The following is a 19262-nucleotide window of genomic DNA, read 5'->3' as shown; positions in this document are numbered from 1 at the left end:
TTTCTGTAAAAGTAGATCAGTCCCGTCAGGCTCTACTCTAATCAGTAGTTCAATTAAGTTTACACTAATGTTCGTGCAAATTAAAGTGAACTCCCAGGAGATGAAACACTTGCTTCAGACAGCCTTACACTATACATTTCTTTGACATTGATATTCAATTCGAAGGACAGTTTATTGAATAAGAATTAGCAATGTGTATAATGGTTCATATTTCCTAAATGGACTCAAATGAATATCCTGGGACTAACAATTTAACAAACAGAATTTAAAATGTGACTTCTCTAACTGTTGTTGAATTGTATAATCAATAGGATCACGTCAGTTCTGTAAATTAATGCAGATGACAAGGTCTTCATTCCTATATCATCAATAAACATCTGTCTTCCCTTGAAAATAACAGGTTGAAATAGATGGTTTCTTCTGTACATCCACTATGTAATCTAAGGAGACAATTGTTATTTTTAAAAACATTTAGTTAAAAGTCATCTCTTTTATTCATATGATATAAAGTCCCAACATTAGGTTATCTGAGTCTCTTACTGGAAGGGTAGGGGCCTCTCCAAATCAAGTGAAAGACAGGCTTCTGATGCCTTGAGGGCAGTGTGCATTCATACAAAATGGCATCACATGCAGTCTTAGCATGCACATCGGCAACATTGGGCTCCATTTAAGAGCATGAATATATTATATATATATATATATATATAAAAATAACATTCCAAAAAGCAAGGGGAAAGTCAGCTTCAAATTCTTTGTTTAGAGTACTTACAGTAGTTAGATAGCTCCTCTATTGAGGGTCTGTGTTTCACCTCCAATTAAATTTGAAAAGTGATTTTAAAATCTTTATGAGTTTGTGGGTGACAGTATCTTTAGTTCCTGGGAATTACTGGATGACTGGGACTGCACAGCAAAAGTCACCTATTTTCACATGTAGTGGACTCAAACTCCAGAATTATTATTTGCTTTGAATTTGCCTCCTTCACGGCACTATGCAATGCAGAAGAGAAGTTAATTCATCCAAGACTTGAAGCAACAGGAATGTCACCTATAAAATCCAGGCCCTTACAACGGATGATGCCCAGAACCCCACACCACTCTTTGAAACTCATTTGTAAAACATGATCAGGTTGTTTTGATAAGCAACATATATTTAAAATTCACAATTGGATACGGACGTTCCTCTTTTGCAAGTAGGCTGGTGTAATTTTCTAGAATGGATACCCCCAGAACTGTGATCAAACTTGGTTCAAAGTTTTCAACAATGTTGCAGATTGATGCCCAGGAAAACTGTAGCTGCAAAAAACACGACTCCATATGATGTGTTAGTAAAGTCTCAACATCTTTACAATCTAAACCGTGATTTTCCTACAATGCAAAAGGTGATTACAATGAGTGGTATCTAATTACAATATGTTTATACTGGTTCTACTGATAAGAGGGACTTGGATTTGAAATTGCCTTCTTAGTTTTCAGAATCCTCTTTTACCTTAACCGAGTCACAGGGCCATCACAAGTAGGAAGCACCAGGGGCTGTTTGCCCTAGTCGCCACTCTTTTCTAGGCCTCACACTATCACTGCTAAACATGTTTATATATCACAACACCAGCATTAACCTGCTTTTGCTATATAGTAATTATGAGGCAGGTAACATCAGCTGCCACCAAGTGGTGAAGTAAGAATAACATGCTTAGAAATGTGCAACAGAACAAAGATCTTACATTTCGAGCAATATGCTCTTGCTACTTAAAAAGAAAACAAGGCTCCGCATAAAGTTTGAGACCAGGGACCAACAAAAGCGTATGACAGACTTGATTGGTTGAGTTGAAGCAGCTGTTCAGGGTTTGTGTACAAACCCAGATGTGGGTCACTGGTGGCATTGTGAAGACTGAGGCAAAGCAGTACTGGGAAGCACAACAGAGTGACATTACATAGTAAATATCATTGTTGTAATTGCATACTTTTTAGACACTATTAGTGTGCAAGACTTTAGAAACGTGTCACGAGCAGCTTAAGAAAATATGCCTTGATGTGGAACATGTGCCAATCGATAAAGTAATCTTACATTTTGTCCAGTTCAGGAAGGGAGTACGAATAAGGTCTGTGAATCACGAAATGTGCAAAGTCACATACCCCTGTGTCATTCATCAGAGATGTTTGGTGCAATGTTTACAAAGTTCACAGTTGCTTTTGATATTCATGTCATTGCATCAATATATTAAATTAACAGATCAGGCTTCATGTATTAAGGTGCAGCTATCCTATATTTAAATAAACACATATTAAATGTTCATGTAGGTACAAGCTTGGGGATGTTGAAGGATTTCCATAAACAACAAACCTACAGGCTGTATTCAAGTCAGAGCCAACTAGCTTAGCTGTGATGGTTTGCCAATTAAAATTTGATAATATTTTAATACTATTCCATTTAATTGGTGTTACGACTCTTGAGGTGGTGGGTGCAAAGCTTGGTAGTCAATGGTTTTATACACACTCTGGTAACTTTAAATAATTAACTCAGACCAGAGGCTAATTTACAAAATGTGCAATGAATTGAGAGCTTTAAGAACGTGCATTACAAAATTATTTTCATTTTTTAAATAAATGTTCTTCTTGTTTTTCACATCAGTTACTCCTGCCCAAACCCTTCTGTTTCTTCTATTGCAAAAAGGAGCTTTTCCTTGAGCTGTTCATAGCTTTTGTAGGGTGGCAGGTCCAGGCGGTTGAAACTGAAAAGAAACATGATAAAAAGAGGAATTTAAGTCAAATTATGACATTTCCTACAAAACAATGAAACACTATTGCAAAGTTACAACTGATAGGCTAATGGCCAGCAAGAACACGATGTATTAGCTATGGCCCAAATGCACCCCTATTGATAGAAACTATTTACTATCAAACCAAAGAATAGGGGTGCATTTTCCTTGCTTATATTAGGGCCAAAATTACCCTTGGTATGCCACTGGCTTTCACTGCTTCGCATGCACAATGAAGTATCCTTGCAGTCGGATGTGTCAGGTGTGGTCTGGGTAAGCCTTCCTGGGAAACAGGAGCTTCCAGGTGTGTGAAGGTTCAATCCATTTAACCGTCTATCCTCTATACAGTGTGGAGTTCTACAGGACTCATCACTGAGCCCCACACTTTTAACCTGTCTGTTCTTCCCATAGCAGAAATAGTAAGGTCACATGGTCTTGCCTTAGTGTCATATGCAGAGGACACATAAATCGTCATGGCCCTTAGACCCGATCTCAGCCGAACCTCTACTCAACTTTAATTCATGACTTAAGGAGGTCACAGACTGAATGTCTGCAAGTTGTCTAAAACTTAACGGCGACAAAACGGAGATACTAGTGATTGGGAACAACAGGTCAAGATGGATGGACAGGCAAGAACAACTAGGAGAAATACCCAAGCCTGTCCAAGCAGTAAAGAGTCTAGGCTACTAACTAGATGATAAACTTGCGATGGAAATACAGGCCAGAAACCTTGCGGACCTTATTTTGGCATCATTAATTCCCTCAAAAAGTTCTTGCACACGTTACCAAAATCCACTAGGAGAATAGTGGTACACGGTCTAATAAATTCACGTCTCGATTATGGGAACTCCCTCTACTTGGGGAGACCAAAATACGTGACAAGAAGACACCAAGTTGTCTTGAACGCCGCAGCCACAGTCCTTCACAAAACACCTAAGGACGAATCAGCCAGACCAGCCCTAGTAGCCCTTCACTGGCTTCAGGTTTAAAAGAGAATTCTTTTCAAGGCTCTTAGCACATCGGGCCATCCATGGGAAAGGCCCGCTTATCGTCCGGAAGGTATTTACCGCCTATGTACCAGTGCAGTCTCAACGATTAAGTAGTCAAGGGCTATTGTCGGTGCCCAAGGTCAAAAGAGAGATGAAGTGGTGGCCGCTCCTTTGCGTATCTTGTTCCCAGGCTCTGGAGCAACCTCCTTGCCTCCCTCAGAAGTCAGTAGTCAGACGTCTGCTTCAGAAAACTTCTTAAAAACCACCTTTTCTGAAGTGGGGGCATTAGCCAAAAGGTTAAAGCCCCTGTTTAAGAAAAGGTGGGGTTCACGAAGTTTTCTGAAGCAGACGTCTCACAACTGACTTCTGAGGGAGGCAGGGAGGGTATTCCGGAGAGGTTTTTGAAATAAGTGCTGTGAGGCCCGTTTGGGTACCAATATGATACATAAAAACAACTGAATTGAATGAATCTTCAACCTTTTCCCACATGGGTAAGTAGTGTGGCAAGTCAGAACATGGGCATTATAACTGGATATGTTGCTGTCCAATCAACAGAGCCCTACTCTATGTGCAATACCATGAGATACCCCAACACACTGCATATTATACTGCCATTGGGCAATTTCTGAATCCACGATCAGAGTGGTGAGCCCGACCATACATTTTTAGAGGTCCTTTCATCGTATAGGGCACAACAATGAAAAAGTATTTCGACTACCAACTGCATTAATGCCCAAAACATAAAACAAAAAAATACACATACACAAAGAGAACATAGGAGAAAGTTACTGAGTAACATTGGAAGCGGCGCTTCCACACTATGCATGATACTGAGGGAACAGTAACTCCCTGTTGGTAGATTGCCTCATGAACATCTTTGTCCCATTGCTAGTGATCAAGCATTGTGTGCTCTTCACCAGGTGTCGGTCTCACTGCCAGATGAGAGCACAGGATATGTAAAGGGGCGTCCAGATGTGACATTTTGTGTTCAGCGTTATCTGCAAGCTAGGATTTGGGGCTTCAGGTGGGGTCAGGGTGCCCAACAGCCTTCCTATTACCACCATTATTTTGACACATTCATGTGAGGTCAAAAAAGGCATGCAGGAGCTTTGGGACCTGGAGTCTGGGCTCCAGCCTCAGCTGCGAGGTGCTGTTCAGCAGCGGTACCATATTCAATTATAAAGCTGATCTCAATTGATTACTGTGCACACATTATGCACCACAAGTTTATTTCATGAAGGACAAATTACTTACCTTCGGTAACGATATATCTGTAAGAATTATTAGTTATAGATTCCTTACCTTAGAATTACCCCCAGGCGTCAGACTGGATCCAGAAAGTATCTGTGTCAGCAGTACCTCTGCGCGTCGGTAGGTTTTGCGTCAGTCGTTGGTATCGTGGTCGCCGGGATGATGTCGTGGTAGCTACTTAGACGCCGCCCTCCTGTGCTGACATCAGTTCTGTACATGACTTTCCATGCCAGAAACGCAGAGCCATGCAAGACGCTGACCACTGGTGCACAAAACTAGGGTCCTGAAAGGATGTCCTTAACCCTAGAAATCAGTTCGCAGAATGGGGAGGATGGGTGGGGCGGTAGGGAATCCATAACTAACTAATGTTTCTTACAGATATATCGTTACCGGAGGTAAGTAACCTGTTCATCTGAAAGAAACACGTTAGTTATAGATTCCTTACCTTAGAATAGATACCCCAGCAATACCAACCCCTGACGTGGGTCTGCTAACCAAGATCACACCAGAAAGTCCTGGAGAACAGAATGGCCATAGAAGCTGTCTCTCCGGAGTTGATTGTCAAGGCAGTAGTGCTTGGTAAACGTGTGCAACAAAGCCCACGTAGCTGCCTGACAAATGTCATTCAGAGGAACTCCACGTCCCAAAGCAGTAGTTACTGCCGTCGCCCTGGTGGAATGGTTGCGCAGCCCCACTGGAGGATCCTTCTTTGCCAGAGAATAACAGGCTTTTATCCACAAAACGACCCATCGGGAGATAGTCCACTTGTGTACGGCCCGACCTTTTTGGGCGCCCACATAGCCAACAAAGAGCTGGTCATGCACCCGGAACTGTTTTGTGCGATCCAGATAAAAGGAATTAGCGTTACAACAAACAAATGATGGACGGAATGCTGACAATGCAGACATTCTCCCCCAGTCAAGAGATCTGGGTTAAATCCATCGTTCTTTTGCCCAGTACGCCACCCCAGTTCAGACATGGCCATATGCAAATCAGTCTTGACCCTGTGCCTCATGGGAACAGTCCAGCCCGAACTGCCAAGCCATGTCTTCCCTGGACCGGAATCAAGCATCCTAGGACCGGTTTCTGGCTATCAGCCGTCATCAGCCAGGATAGCTTGACTCCAGTGGCGTAGTGAGCACGGGTCCCACGTCTGGGAATACCCATCCCACTTAGGGCGAAAAGCGTTACAACAAACAAATGATGGACGGAATGCTGACAATGCAGACATTCTCCCCCAGTCAAGAGATCTGGGTTAAATCCATCGTTCTTTTGCCCACTACGCCACCCCAGTTCAGACATGGCCATATGCAAATCAGTCTTGACCCTGTGCCTCATGGGAACAGTCCAGCCCGAACTGCCAAGCCAGGTCTTCCCTGGACCGGAATCAAGCATCCTAGGACCGGTTTCTGGCTATCAGCCGTCATCAGCCAGGATAGCTTGACTCCAGTGGCGTAGTGAGCACGGGTCCCACGTCTGGGAATACCCATCCCACTTAGGGCGAAAAGCGTTACAACAAATAATAATAATGATAAAAGGAAAGCGCACGTTTCGGGTCCAGACGGTGGAGCCTCTCTTCCTCTTCCGAAGGTAGGCAAAGTGATAGTCTGCCTGATGTGAAAGGCAGTGACAACTTTGGGCAGGGAGGATGGACGAGTGCTAAGAACAACTTATCTGGATGGACAGACAGGAAAGGAGGCTTGGAGTAAAGGGCCTGGAGCTCACTCACCCGTCTGGCAGATGTGGTGGCTACCAGGAAAGCAGTTTTAAGCGTCAGAAGCCTTAAAGGACAGTTGTGAAGCGGCTCGAAGGGCGCACACATAAAAAAGGTTAAGACTAGATTCAAGACCTACTGAGACATAACAAAGGGAATAGGAGGAAAGAGATGAGTTATGCCTTTCAAGGAACGATTAACAACAGGGGACTTGAAAAGAGAAGGCTGATCGGGAAGCCGAAGGAAGGCAGAGATGGCCGAAGAGATAGCCTTTGATAGTGCCCAAAGCACAGCCCTGCTGGGCTAAAGAAAGAAGGAACCAGAGAACTTAAGAAAGAGGGGCAGAAAGAGGATCTACAGCCTTTGCTGTGCACCATGCCACAAACTTGTTCCAATGGCAGGCGTATACCGTCTTAGTGGAGGGACGCCTGGATGCCAAGATTACATTGCAAAGTTCGGGAGGCAGGTCAAAAGACTTCAACTGCTGCCGCTCAATCTCCACTCAAGGAGGTGGAGGCTTGACAGGTTCAGGTGGAGGACCGTCTCCTGCTGCTGCACAAAAGATCCTCCCAAAGAGGCAGTTGGATCGGAGGATAGATGGCCATGTTGAGGAGCTCGGATACCAGACTCTTCGTGCCCAATCCGGAGCCACAAGAATGACTTGGGCCCGGTCGCGCCTGATCTTCTTCAGCACTCTGGGCAGAAGTGATATAGGCGGAAAGGCGTACAACAGACCGCATCTCCACTTGCGACGAAAAGCATCGCCTAGCGAGTGCCGACTTGGAAACTCCAATGTGTAGAATTGCTGACATTGCACATTCTCTTCGGTGGCGAATAGATCTAACCAAGGCTCTCCCCACTGTCGAAAAAGACCTTGCGCCACCTCCGAGTGAAAACGCCATTCGGGATCCATCATGCACCTGCGGTTGAGTTAGTCTGCCCTGGCGGTCAGGGAACCTGCCAGGTGTAGAACCACCAGAGATATGCCCTGATGTTCCAGCCATGTCCAGAGGCGAAGGGCATCCTGACATAGGGTCCACAACCCCACCCAGCCCTGTTTGTTGCAGTACCACATGGCGGTGGTGTTGTCCGTGATCACCAGCACTATTCTGACCCGAACAGAGGGAAGGAATGCCTTGCGTGCAAGACGAATCGCCCGAAGCTCCAGAAGGTTGATGTGGAGCCCGGACTTCGCCAGAGACCTATGATCTCCGCCTCTCCCATGTGGTGGCCCCATCCCAGAAGGGATGCTTCCGTCATCACTGTGTGCTCTGGTTGAGGAAGGGAGAGGGATCTGCCGTTGACCCAATCCTGGTTAGTGAGCCACCACTGCAACTGTTGAGCAGTGCCCTCCGAGATCTGGACGCAATCTGACAGGTTCCCCATATGCTGTACCCACTGGAACTTCAGGTCCCACTGCAGAGCCAGCATATGCCACCTGGCATGATCGACCAGCACGATGCAGGAAGCCATGAGGCCTAGCAGCATCAGGGTCATCCTGACCGAAACCCAGGCTAGAGGCTGAAAGATCAGAATCATAGCCCAAATATACCAGACTCGCTGCTCGGGAGGATAGACTCGAAACTGCGTCGTGTCCAGAACCGCTCCGATGAAGAGGAGCTTCTGAGAGGGAATCAGGTGTGACTTGGGCACATTGATGGAGAACCCCAGCGAATGCAGGAGGTCGGCCTTAGTCTGGAGGTGGGAGATGACTGCCTTTGGTTTACCTGCCTTCAACAGCCAGTCTTCGAGATAGGGGAAGACTGAAACCCCATATCTGCGCAGATGAGCTGCAACCACCGCCATCACTTTCGTGAACACCCGAGGGGTGCTGGTAAGGCCAAAGGGGAGCGCGGTAAATTGAAAAGGCTCGTATCCTACCGTGAATGGCAGGTAATGCTGGTGGGCCGGCAGGACTGGGATGTAAAAATAAGCATCCTGCAAGTCCAATGCTACCATCCAGTCTTCCGGGTCTAGGGCAGACAAGACCTGAGCAAGCGTCACCATCTTGAACTTCTCCTTCCGGAGGAAGCGGTTGACGTACCTTAGATCCAAGATAGGACGCAGGCCCTTGTCCTTCTTGGGGACCAGAAAGTAGTGGGAACAACAACCATGACCTACTTCTGGGACAGGAATGCGCTCGATGGCTCTCTTGGCCGAGAGAGCCGTAACTTCCTACTGGGGAAGGGCCAGATGATGCTCCGACATGCGGTGGTATTATGGCTGCATGGCTGGAGGGGTAGCCTCGAAGGGGCGGGAGTAACCGCTTCGGACTATTTGCAAAACCCACCTGTCCGATGTGATGGTGCCCCAGTGGGGGAGGTGATGGCGAATCCTGCCGCCCACTAGCGTTTGGTGGGCCTGAAATGTCGGACTAGGAAGATTTGGAGGCTGCTGCAGAGGGAGAGTTGGTGGACTGGCTGCCTGCTGGCCCCCGGAACCACGACGGTTGTTCCAACGTCCCCAGCCGCGCAAAGGTTGGGTAACTTGCTGCGTCCTTTGTCTCTGGGCGGGACATAGCAGGGCACCCCTTCCGTAGACACGAAAGGGGTGCACAGCAGACTGCACAGGGTGGCTGGAAAGGCCCAAGGACTTGGCCGTAGCCCGTGAGTCCTTGAAACACTCTAAGGCGTTGTATGGATTTTCGCCGAAGAGGCGATGGCCATCAAAGGGCATGTCCCTCAAGGTGTTCTTGACATCCCCCGAAAAGCAAGTCGATCTCATCCAGGCGTAGTGACGAAGGGCTACAGACGTGGAAATCGTCCTGCCTAGAGAGTCGGTGGTATCCAGCCCACAACGGATGGTAAACTTAGCCGCATCCCTCACGGCGGCGACAGCCTGGGAGAGCACTGTCCCGGCCTCCTCTGGACACTGAGGCAGCACCTATGCAACCGTATCCCACACAGAGTGGGAATAACGGCCCAATAGACATGCGGAGTTTACCAACCGCAGTCCCAAGCTGGCGGAAGAGAACATTTTCTTTCCAAGATGGTCCAGCTTCTTGAATTTCCTTTCCAGTAGGGAATGCGCTCTTGGAATTAGAGGCTTGGACCACCAAGCTCTCTGGTTTGGGGTGCTGGGAGAGGAAAATGGGGTCGTCCGGAGCCGTGGGTGGCGTCGGGCTATCATCCTATCCATGGGTGCCCCCGTGTTGGGCCTGGACCACATGCCCAAAAGGACGTCGGTAAGGGCCACATTAAACAGCAGCAGGGGCTCCAAGAGCTCGCTGCCCGCTGAAGCACCTCTGGCAGGAGGTTAGCCCTGACCGCCACCATAGGAAGCTTGAGGTTGAGGGCCTCAGCCACCCTACACAATACCACTGCATACAGCGCTCCCTCTCCGTAGCCACGGTGACAGAGAGACAACATGTTAAGGTCAGGAACTGTGTCAAGATCACTGGCATCCCCCAGTTCCTCTCTCTAGTTCTGCTCAGATCCCATCTGATCAGTTAAAGGGTCACCTGACCCCTCCCAGTCCTTCTCCTCAGGTTGCCAATCTGGCTGAAAAGGGACCCCCTGAGTGAACAGGGGCACAAAATCCCCATTCGGCACCGGATCTGGTGTCGGACAACACCAGTCCGGCTCCGGGTCCACTTCAGGATGGAGACTGGGGTCAACGACGGCCAGGGAAACGACCGGCGTCGGTTGCAGTGCCGGAGGAAGCAGCGCGGGTGGAGGTATGATGAGGTCAACTGGTGCCGATCCGAATCCAGGCCTGGATCCAAGGGGGGCCTGCGGCGCCGTGGCAGGAGCAGACGTTGGAGGAGGCCTCGGCCCCCCAACCGAGTCCGTGGGTCCCAAAGTCATGCCGGCGGGTTCGGGCCGCCCAAAGATGGCATGCATCGCTTCGTAGAACGTACGAAGTTGGGTGGGAGTCGCACCAGGTCCCGGAAAGGGAGGGAAGTCTGGAGGCGACTCTTCGGGTTCCACGCGCGGAGCCGCACCGCCCGCATCCCTCATCGCGTCAGCCGACCAATGGGGAGAAGTCAAAGAGCGACGATGCTTCTTCGACTTCTTTTTGTGCTTTGAATAACCTGAACCCGAGTGCGAAGAATTCGATGACTTGGACGAGTGGCGATGGCTCAGCGACCTGTCCATCTACCTACCTCGCGACCGGGACCTCGAACGGCACAGAGCCGAATGCCGGCGCTCAAGCGGCTTTCGGGATTGCTCCTGCAAAGCCTTCGGCGTCATCGACCGGCAGTCGGAGCATGACTTGGGGTTGTGGTCGCGCTCCAGGCAAAAGAGACACACACAGTGTGAATCCGTAACCGACATCGGTTGGGGACAGGAGCGGCATCCCTTGTGCACCAGGAGTCATAGACTCAAAAAAGACGTCGTCAAAAGTCGAGAAAAAGTCAGTCAAAAGGTGACTGGAGGTACCGCTCTCTCAGGATCTGCGCTGGCTGGCGCAGAAAAAGAAAGAACTGACGTCAGTGCGCGAGGGCGCTGTCTAAGTAAACAAGTTACTTACCTTCGGTAACAATGTATCTGGTAGAGACATAGTCTAGCCACAGATTCCTTAACTTAGAATATTCCCAGGTGTCAGACTGGTCCAGAAAAGTTTGCGCAGCAGCACCTCTGCGCGCCGGGGGGCGGCGCCGTACGGCTCTGCCCTGACGTCGTCAATGGACACGACGTCAGCGGAGCCATATATGCCCTGCCCCGGCGCGCCAACATCAGTTTTCGTCAGAAGACTTTTCCGCGTCAGGACGCGAAGCCACCACCAAAAACGGAAAATATGGGAACAGTGTGCAGAAAGAGAGAAAGACAGTGCCAGGCACCGTATATTGTAAACTGAGTGAGGGAAAAGAACAGAGCACCACTCTAGGAGGAATCCCTTCAAACGTTCGATCCAAAAGCTCCCCTGGAGGCAGAAGATGCAGAGCATAGGCAGGATTGAACTCTTGGCCTGTGTGAGCCTGTGTCACCAGAGGCACAAGACTCACCATTGAGCCATAGCTCCATGGTGAACCATCACAGCAGCCGGCAGAAAGGCTTCAACCACAATATATGACAGTGAAGGACAACCAGTCCAGAACCCAGGAGCAAAGCAAGTACCATAAAGCGTCACCCAAAAGGAGATGTCAGATCCGAAAAATTGACCTGCTGAATGCAGATTGTCAGAGACTGCAACCGCTAGATTGCAGGGGAGGCAAGAGCCCTCAAGCGGTTGAAGATAGAAGGGAAGAATTAGACTCACATCGGACAACCAAGGGTAGGGGTTGTAAGGGCACATGGCACATGAGCATACCGTCCAATCACAAGAATGGGCAGAGCAGAGCCCTGAAACAGAATGTAGCTTCGTGAGTCTGAGTGAAGAGAAGACATCACCCCGCAGAGGAATAAAGCCACCTAAAGGGAGGTGAAGGCAAGAAGCCCAACCTGAAAAGATTGTCGCAGGAAGGGGAGGACGGGTGGGCGTTAAGTAATCTGCGGCTAGACTATATCTCTACCAGATACATCGTTACCAAAGGTAAGTAACTTGTTCATCTTATAGAGACGTCTAGCTGCAGATTCCTTAACTTAGAATAGATACCAAAGCCATACCCCCAGAGGGGGCGGGGCTGCGACTGAACCCCACGAAGGTCCAGAGAGAACCCAGATATCGATAACATGACCAAAAGAGTGTGGTCAACCAAAGGGCGAAACACAGTGGGGACAGAAGTGACAGCGCAGCCAACCACCAGACCCCCTAAGCCCTGAAGAGAGCAGGGAATCAAGGGGAGGCGAGGGCACCACAGTCCATCCAGAATAACACGAAAACCCCCACATGTAGAGGGGATAAGAGAAGGTAAACACCAAGCCAGAACGCTTGTGCCTGACTGAGAAATGCCGAACTTCGAAAGAAGTTCAAGAGGCATGAAGGATCCACAGTATCCAAGGTGTCGACAAGAAGCCAGAGCTAGCCCGAGCTAAATAACTTTAACAGCGTAAAGCACTGTTAAACCTGCTCCGGTAAAGATACGAAGGCAGCAGGATACTGACCCACGCACAGCACGGGCCGACATGGAAGAAAAACACACCCAGCAAAGAAACTGGTGAGAAAAGATAGTTCAGCACCTCACAGGACAAAGAACTGAAACTTATGGCGTGAAAGAACAGCAGGAGGCGGCAGTCGACAAGCCAACCCAAAGGACTGGTTAAGTGGTATGGTAGAGAGAACGCGTTGCGCCCTCATATGTACCACAGAGGAAGAGTACTGCAGAAACCCTTGCCAGTCAGACATGTGGAGAGCATTGAAAGGATGCCCCTACATAACCCGAAAGACGCCCATACACGGCCAGGAGGAGCACCAGGAAGCAAGACAGCTGAGATACGCCCAACAGCAAGAAGGCAACGTGCCGCACGAGCCATGAGGAATAACATGACGCAAAAACAGCCTCAAGAAGATGCTGCCAAACCCAGGCACTAGGGTACGCTCAAAAGTAAACGCAGTTACACAGAAAGTGGAACTAGGCCAGGCTACAAGCAACGTCAGCCGGCAGTCCGGAAGAGAGAGAACAGTCCGCTCGCAGGACAATGTAGAAGAAAAGACAAGCCTAACAAGGGAGTACTTAGGACCAACTCACGGGTCCTAGACGCCAGGAAGAGCGGGGTTCAAGGAGAACCATCTCCACGAGTCCGCCACATTTAAGAATGCTAGTGGAACGTAGAAATCCCTGCGTGAAAGTAGTGGGGATGTGGAGAAAAACCGTTGGGGAATAAGCCAAAAGGCCATAACAACCTACAACAGAGAGGTCCACGACAACTCCATACTTGGGAGAACAACCCAGAAGGGGCTGGCACCAAAAGACGGACGAGAGGACAAAAGCAAGATGCCAGGCTATGCGAGGTAGATACCACACAGCACTGACCTAGAACCAGAGTCCAAGCACTACAGATAACAGAGCTGTGCGACCCTGCGGGACGCAGTAAAAGGAGGTATATGAGCTCCAGAGGGAGACTCATAAGGAAAACTCCACAGGAGCATACGAAGGCAAAGGCAGACACCTGCCACCAGCCAATAACCCACATAGGGCAAGGGTCAACCCCTGGCAAGAAGGGGGTCCTCTTGGCAAAACAGACAGCCAGAGGACTTGATACAAAAACAACCCAGCAATACAGCTATACAGACAATACAGAGGCACCAACCTGCCTCTGATAAAAACTGGTCCGTAAAGGAAGACCGCAACGAAGAAGAAAAGTCAAGCAGTCAGTGGCACGGAAGAATTACGGTAGCCCTGACAGAAGCCTGGATATCGCAGAGTCAGCGTGGGACCCAAAAAGGTCTATTCCATTAAACGGCATTTCTTGGAGGCTCTCCCGAATATTATCAGGAAAGCGACTGTCACACATCCAGGCATGACGGCGCAAAGCCACCGACCTTGCAAGAGCATGGCCCACAGAGTCTGTGGTATCCAGGGAGGAGCGTATTGTAAAATGAACCATTTCCTTGCTGGGAAGGACAAGACGGAGTAACTTGGGGCGCAATTCCTCCAGAAGGGAAGGGAAAAGGTTAGCCACGGAGTCCCAGAGTGCAGAGGACGCACGTGCAAACACGCATGTAGTGTTTAAAGCGTAGATGGCCCGGCTAGAAGAAGCAAAAAGCTGTCTTCCACATGCATCCAGCCACTTGGATTCCCGGGTGGGAGGAAACAAGGGCAAAGTGGTGGAGTCCTGCAACCCAAAGGCCGCCTGAATTACCAGGCCCTGAGCGGCAGGGTGGAGGGACAGGCAAAGTGAATCCCCCGGGGCGGGATGGTGCCTACCAGCAATGACCTGATCAACAGAGGCTCCGGAAGAGGGCCATGCCCATGCGCCACGCAGGGTTTCTAATAAAGCACCCCCAAGGGGTAGCAAGAGCTCCACGGTAATGGGCTTGTGATGTAGCAGATCCATTAAGGGATCGGGGATGAGGGGTACCACAGGGGGCTGAAAGCCGAGGATAGCAGCTGCCCGGTTGATAGTTCGCACATAGGCGGCCCCTTGCTCAGTAGTCACCCTAGGAGGGGACAAGAGGCCTTCTGTAGGAGACTGTTGGAGGCTTATTCTCCCAGTTGCCATAAAGAGTGGGGCTGGAGAACGGCCCGAAGGCCATGCCACACTAGGGATCTGCACCAGATGGCTCCGCTATCACGTCCATGGACGACGTCAGGGCGGAGCCGTACTGCGCCGCCCAGAGGTGCTCCTGTGCAAAATCTTCCGGACCAGTCTGACGCCTGCGGATATTCTAAGTTAAGGAATCTGCAGCTAGACGTCTCTATCAGACAGCTACCGCAACGTCATCCCGGCGACCAAGATTCTAACGACGGACGCAGAGCCGACCAATGCCACCTTCCGACGCGAAGAAGTACTGCTGATAAAAAAACTTTCCAGATCCAGTGTGACACCTGGGGGTAATTCTAAGGTAAGGAATCTATAACTAACGTGTTTCTTTCAGATAGTGCAGTCCGCTTTATCAAAATAAATGTTGGAAAGGAGGGCGTTACTTCTAATGAGCTGTGAATTAACAAATGGTACATTTTGATCATGACTACAACAGCTCATGCTTCCTGGGATGGATGAGGGTCAGGCGAATGTAGGAAAGCACCCCTTTTTGCATGGTTACCCCCACTTTTTGACTGACATCTGATGCAACCAAACTTGATGTGCCCTCGGTCCCTGCCAATCAGGTTCTCAGGGCCTGTGTTTTTTCCCAAGACTGTACCTTTGTACCCACAATTGGCACATTTCTGGCCACAGATAAGCCCCTTGAATGCCATGTCTGCAACCCTCTGCCTGAGGCCTAGGTACGTCACCCCTCTAGCAGGGTGGACTAGCCCTCAGGTGAGGGTACTGTGGCATGAACCCTGTACTCCTACAGTGTCTAAGTCCATTCTTAGACATATTAAGTGTAGTAAAGCATAACAAGTATATGGTCTGGGAGTTGGTCATTATGAACTCCCCAGCTTCATAATGGCTTTACTAAAAACTGGGAAGTTTGGTAAACGTCTCAGCACATTAAACCCACACTGATGCCAGTGTGGGATTCCATGTAAAATGCACTCATAGGGCATCTTAGTGATGCCCCCTGGGAATCAACCAGCTCTGGTGTCGTTCCTGAATGGCTGCCAGCCACATGCCACCACAAGACAGGTTTCTGGACCCCTGGGTAGAGAACCTCTGCTCTCTGGGTCCAGAAACAAAGTCCATCCAGGGAAGAGGTGTCATGCCTCCTCCCCAGGATGGGCTGGGTTCATGAAGGGGAAGCTTCAAAGGCCTGCTGCCTTTGGAACCTGTCCCTTCCTTTTGCTGCCCCCAGCAACTGGCTCCCACCGGTTCTGGCCCCCACTATGGGCGGGAGAATCTGTGGGAAAACCAAGCTAGGAAGAGGTGTGTGCCAACTTTTACCAATCCCAGCCCTCAGGTGGGGGAAGCAAGGTGAAGCACACATCTGAGTCCCCCCATCTTGAAAATGAGGGGACCCAGACAATTAGGGAAAGGCTCATGCCCGCCCTCCCTACTGGAGGGTGGCATAATAGGGGGGTGTACCCATCCTAAGGAAGGGACCCATTGGTCCCGACCGGCACACCCCTTTAAATGCCCCCAAATTTAGTATTTAGGGGCAACCTTGAACCTTGCCTCCTCAGATTCGAGGAAGATAGAAGAAGGACCAAAGAACTTACTGCTTTGGCCACAGCCCTACTGGCCTGTCCCAACTGCCTACATCAAAGAATCAACGTGTCTAGCACCCCGCCAGAGTCGGAGGACCGGCCCTGCACTCACCTTACAGTCTCTGTCTCCCGTGAGCACCGGATTTGCCCAACAAAGACTCCAAGACCAGACCCCGGATACCGGCACCTCCCCGATTCTGCACCCGAAGCCCACGGCCCAAGGTTGAGTAGCCAAACACCACAAGGTCATCACCCCTATGATCCTGACCTGGGATCTGGTGATCCCCAATCTCCCACAAGCTTCAAGACGACGCCTGCAGACGCAACCTGAAGGGTCCCCCAACCGCGACCGGAGCTGGTCAAGAAACCCGATGTCAAAAGACACCCCTGCACCCAACGCCCCATGGCCTTAGGGGGTCCAAATGACCATATCCACGCATCCCCCAAGAACCACACCTACCTCTACAGCCAGTGGTCGCCTTCAAGAAGTCTCCCTGCTCAAGCCTGCAGCAACTTTGCCGAACCAAAGGTCTCCATTAGAAACCACAGGGCACCAACGTCTTCTTGGCACCCTGCACCTGACCGCCCATGTGCCGCTGGTGGTGCAACTAGAGTGCCTACCTAGACCTTGGGGAACCTTGGTCCTAACCCCCAAAACTCCCACTCGTGAAACGTTCACTTACCTGTGAAAATGATAACCATTTATCTCCCATAGGAACCCATGGTATGAGTTTTGGGCTTAAAATGTTCCAAGTGTTGAATCAATGTTTAGCTTGTGGGCATACAAATATATTCATTACACATGTTGGGGTTTATTGTGACCTGGTTCACTTGTTAGCTCAAGTGTCCTTTGTATGAAGCTGGCTCTGTATATACTATACCAAAGTGAGGTATAGTGAGCACAGAGTCCAGGGAGTCCCCAGAGGAATAGCAGGGACTAAATGAGGTAGGTATTAACAGCTATCTTTGTGGTAGTGTGTGCGAGCAATCAGCTTATCCAGAGGGCGTGTTAAGCATTTACTGTATTCACTCAAACAAGACTGATGACACACACTCAGACTGAATCCAGACCAATTAGCTAAGTAAAAAAATTGTATACTTACGTTTTTGTTTTTAGAACCAAGCAGGACTTAGCACAGGTAAGAAAAATATACTCTCAAATGCAAGTCTTCACAAGGAAATGCAGTTGTGGATGAATTTGCAATAGTTACAGGTTGATATTCGTTCAAAAAGCAGTTTACATTGCATAATAATTACTTTTAGAATACTTTTAGATTACTTTGATGACTGGGGGTGGTATGCCTAGATACCACACCGAGGGATCTCACAAATAAGGTAAGTAAGACTTTTCTTGGTTTAAGTTATATTTACTTTTTCCTCCATACGAACAACAGGTCAAGAAGTATGGTACCACTTTAAAGCAATTATGCAGTGACACCGTAAAGACGTTTACTGAAACAATGTAGCATGCATACCTACTGTGTATATAGGATATTTACGTGTTTAGCTGCATATACAAATCTTCATACAAAAACTCAAGAGTATGAGCCACTAACTTCTCTCTCAACATGGTAAAGAGCCAAAGCTAGTTCTATTCTTGTGCCCTCTTCCCATCAGAAATGGTGCAGCCTAGAGGACAAAACATTTTTCTGATGTTTACTCACCATGTATGGCTTCGTGGTAGCCAGTTTTCTTTCCCCACTTTTTCAATACAAAACTTCTGAGGACCATTACTCCCTAAAACAAAAATACATTTCAGCCTTGTTCCACCATGACAATGGATATACATTGAACAATGACAAGAAAGAAACAAAGATGACAGAAAATGTATTTTACACACCCAGTGTATTCAAGCATAAAAACTTCTTATCGCATCACTTTCTTGATTGACAGACCATAAGTCACTGTTCTATTTGGCTTCTCTTGAAACGTTTCAATAAAAAATATTTTCACATTCAAACATTTTTTTAAGATAACCCGAATGACTTGTAATCACCTAAACTAGGCTCCAAGCTAGATGCTGCATTGCTATGTAAAACCCCAAAATTACAGAAATTAACATATACATATGAGGTGCTAGCTTTCTGATGGTACCAGCATCCTTTAAATGTTCCTATAACTATATCACTTACCTGTGGGTCCAGATCACCCCAACCATAGCGGAACTATTTGTTCAAAATTTCACCCCCATACTAGGGGATATATGAGGGGACCTGGAGTGCCAGGGAATCCTCCCGATTTCAAAGATGGGCCGCATAAATGTAATTAAGATGAATGTTCTGCCCCAGCTCCTATATATTTTCCAGGACATATCCATCCAGATTTCCCAATCCTTTTTTGAAACCTTGAAAAGCATGCTCTTACACTAGATTTGGGACAAGGGGAGACTGGGGGTAGGGTACAAAGTACTATGCCAACCAAAAGACTGGGGAGACCAAGCATTCCCAGACATGTCGACATACTATAAGGCCTTCCAGCTACGTGTCCTGGAGAAATGGAGTGCTAGGGAATAATAAAAGTCCTGGTTCCATATGGACAGGGTGACTGCGGGTCCATATTTATGGGACCTGGTACGGTGATCCAAGACAGAGACACCCCCCCTGCAATGTCAACCTGAGCACGCCAAGGAATAAGATGCTAAGTCTGAGTCGAGGATAACAAATAAGGTACTCTAACCACATATCCCTCCCCGCACACGCCAATTCACTCTAACTCAAAGTTCACACTGGCTTTCACCCAAGACACACTTGAGGCGTGGAGAGCGGGGGATTGTCTCACGGTGGGAGACTTCTTCCTCAAGGGCATGGCAAAACCCTTTGAGGAGTGTAAAACAGAATCAGTGTGGTGGAAATGGAAAGATTAATTATACACCCAATCAGACATTGGGGTCTCCATCCAACCCTCAAAGAAGCGATTTTGAG

At 48.6% G+C, this 19262-nt stretch overlaps 1 protein-coding gene across 1 annotated transcript in view; it reads right to left on the bottom strand.

Annotated features, from left to right (window-relative positions):
* Positions 1–2185: 2185 nt before the first annotated feature.
* Positions 2186–19262, bottom strand: part of ITCH (itchy E3 ubiquitin protein ligase) — an 811820-nt gene continuing 794743 nt past the window's right edge. Inside the window, exons 23-24 of the mRNA XM_085619094.1 lie at positions 18006–18078; positions 2186–2726 (exon numbers count right to left, since the gene is read on the bottom strand). Coding sequence (XP_085475220.1) covers positions 2627–2726; positions 18006–18078 — 173 coding nt within the window. The 3' untranslated portion in view covers positions 2186–2626. The remainder of the gene's footprint in view (positions 2727–18005; positions 18079–19262) is intronic.

The sequence above is a fragment of the Triturus cristatus genome, chromosome 7 (genome assembly GCF_964204655.1).
Source record: "Triturus cristatus chromosome 7, aTriCri1.1, whole genome shotgun sequence".
NCBI classification, from domain to species: domain Eukaryota; kingdom Metazoa; phylum Chordata; class Amphibia; order Caudata; family Salamandridae; genus Triturus; species Triturus cristatus.
The sequence above is the reverse complement of the archived record's forward strand: the minus strand, read 5'-3'. Positions and strand labels throughout refer to the sequence as shown.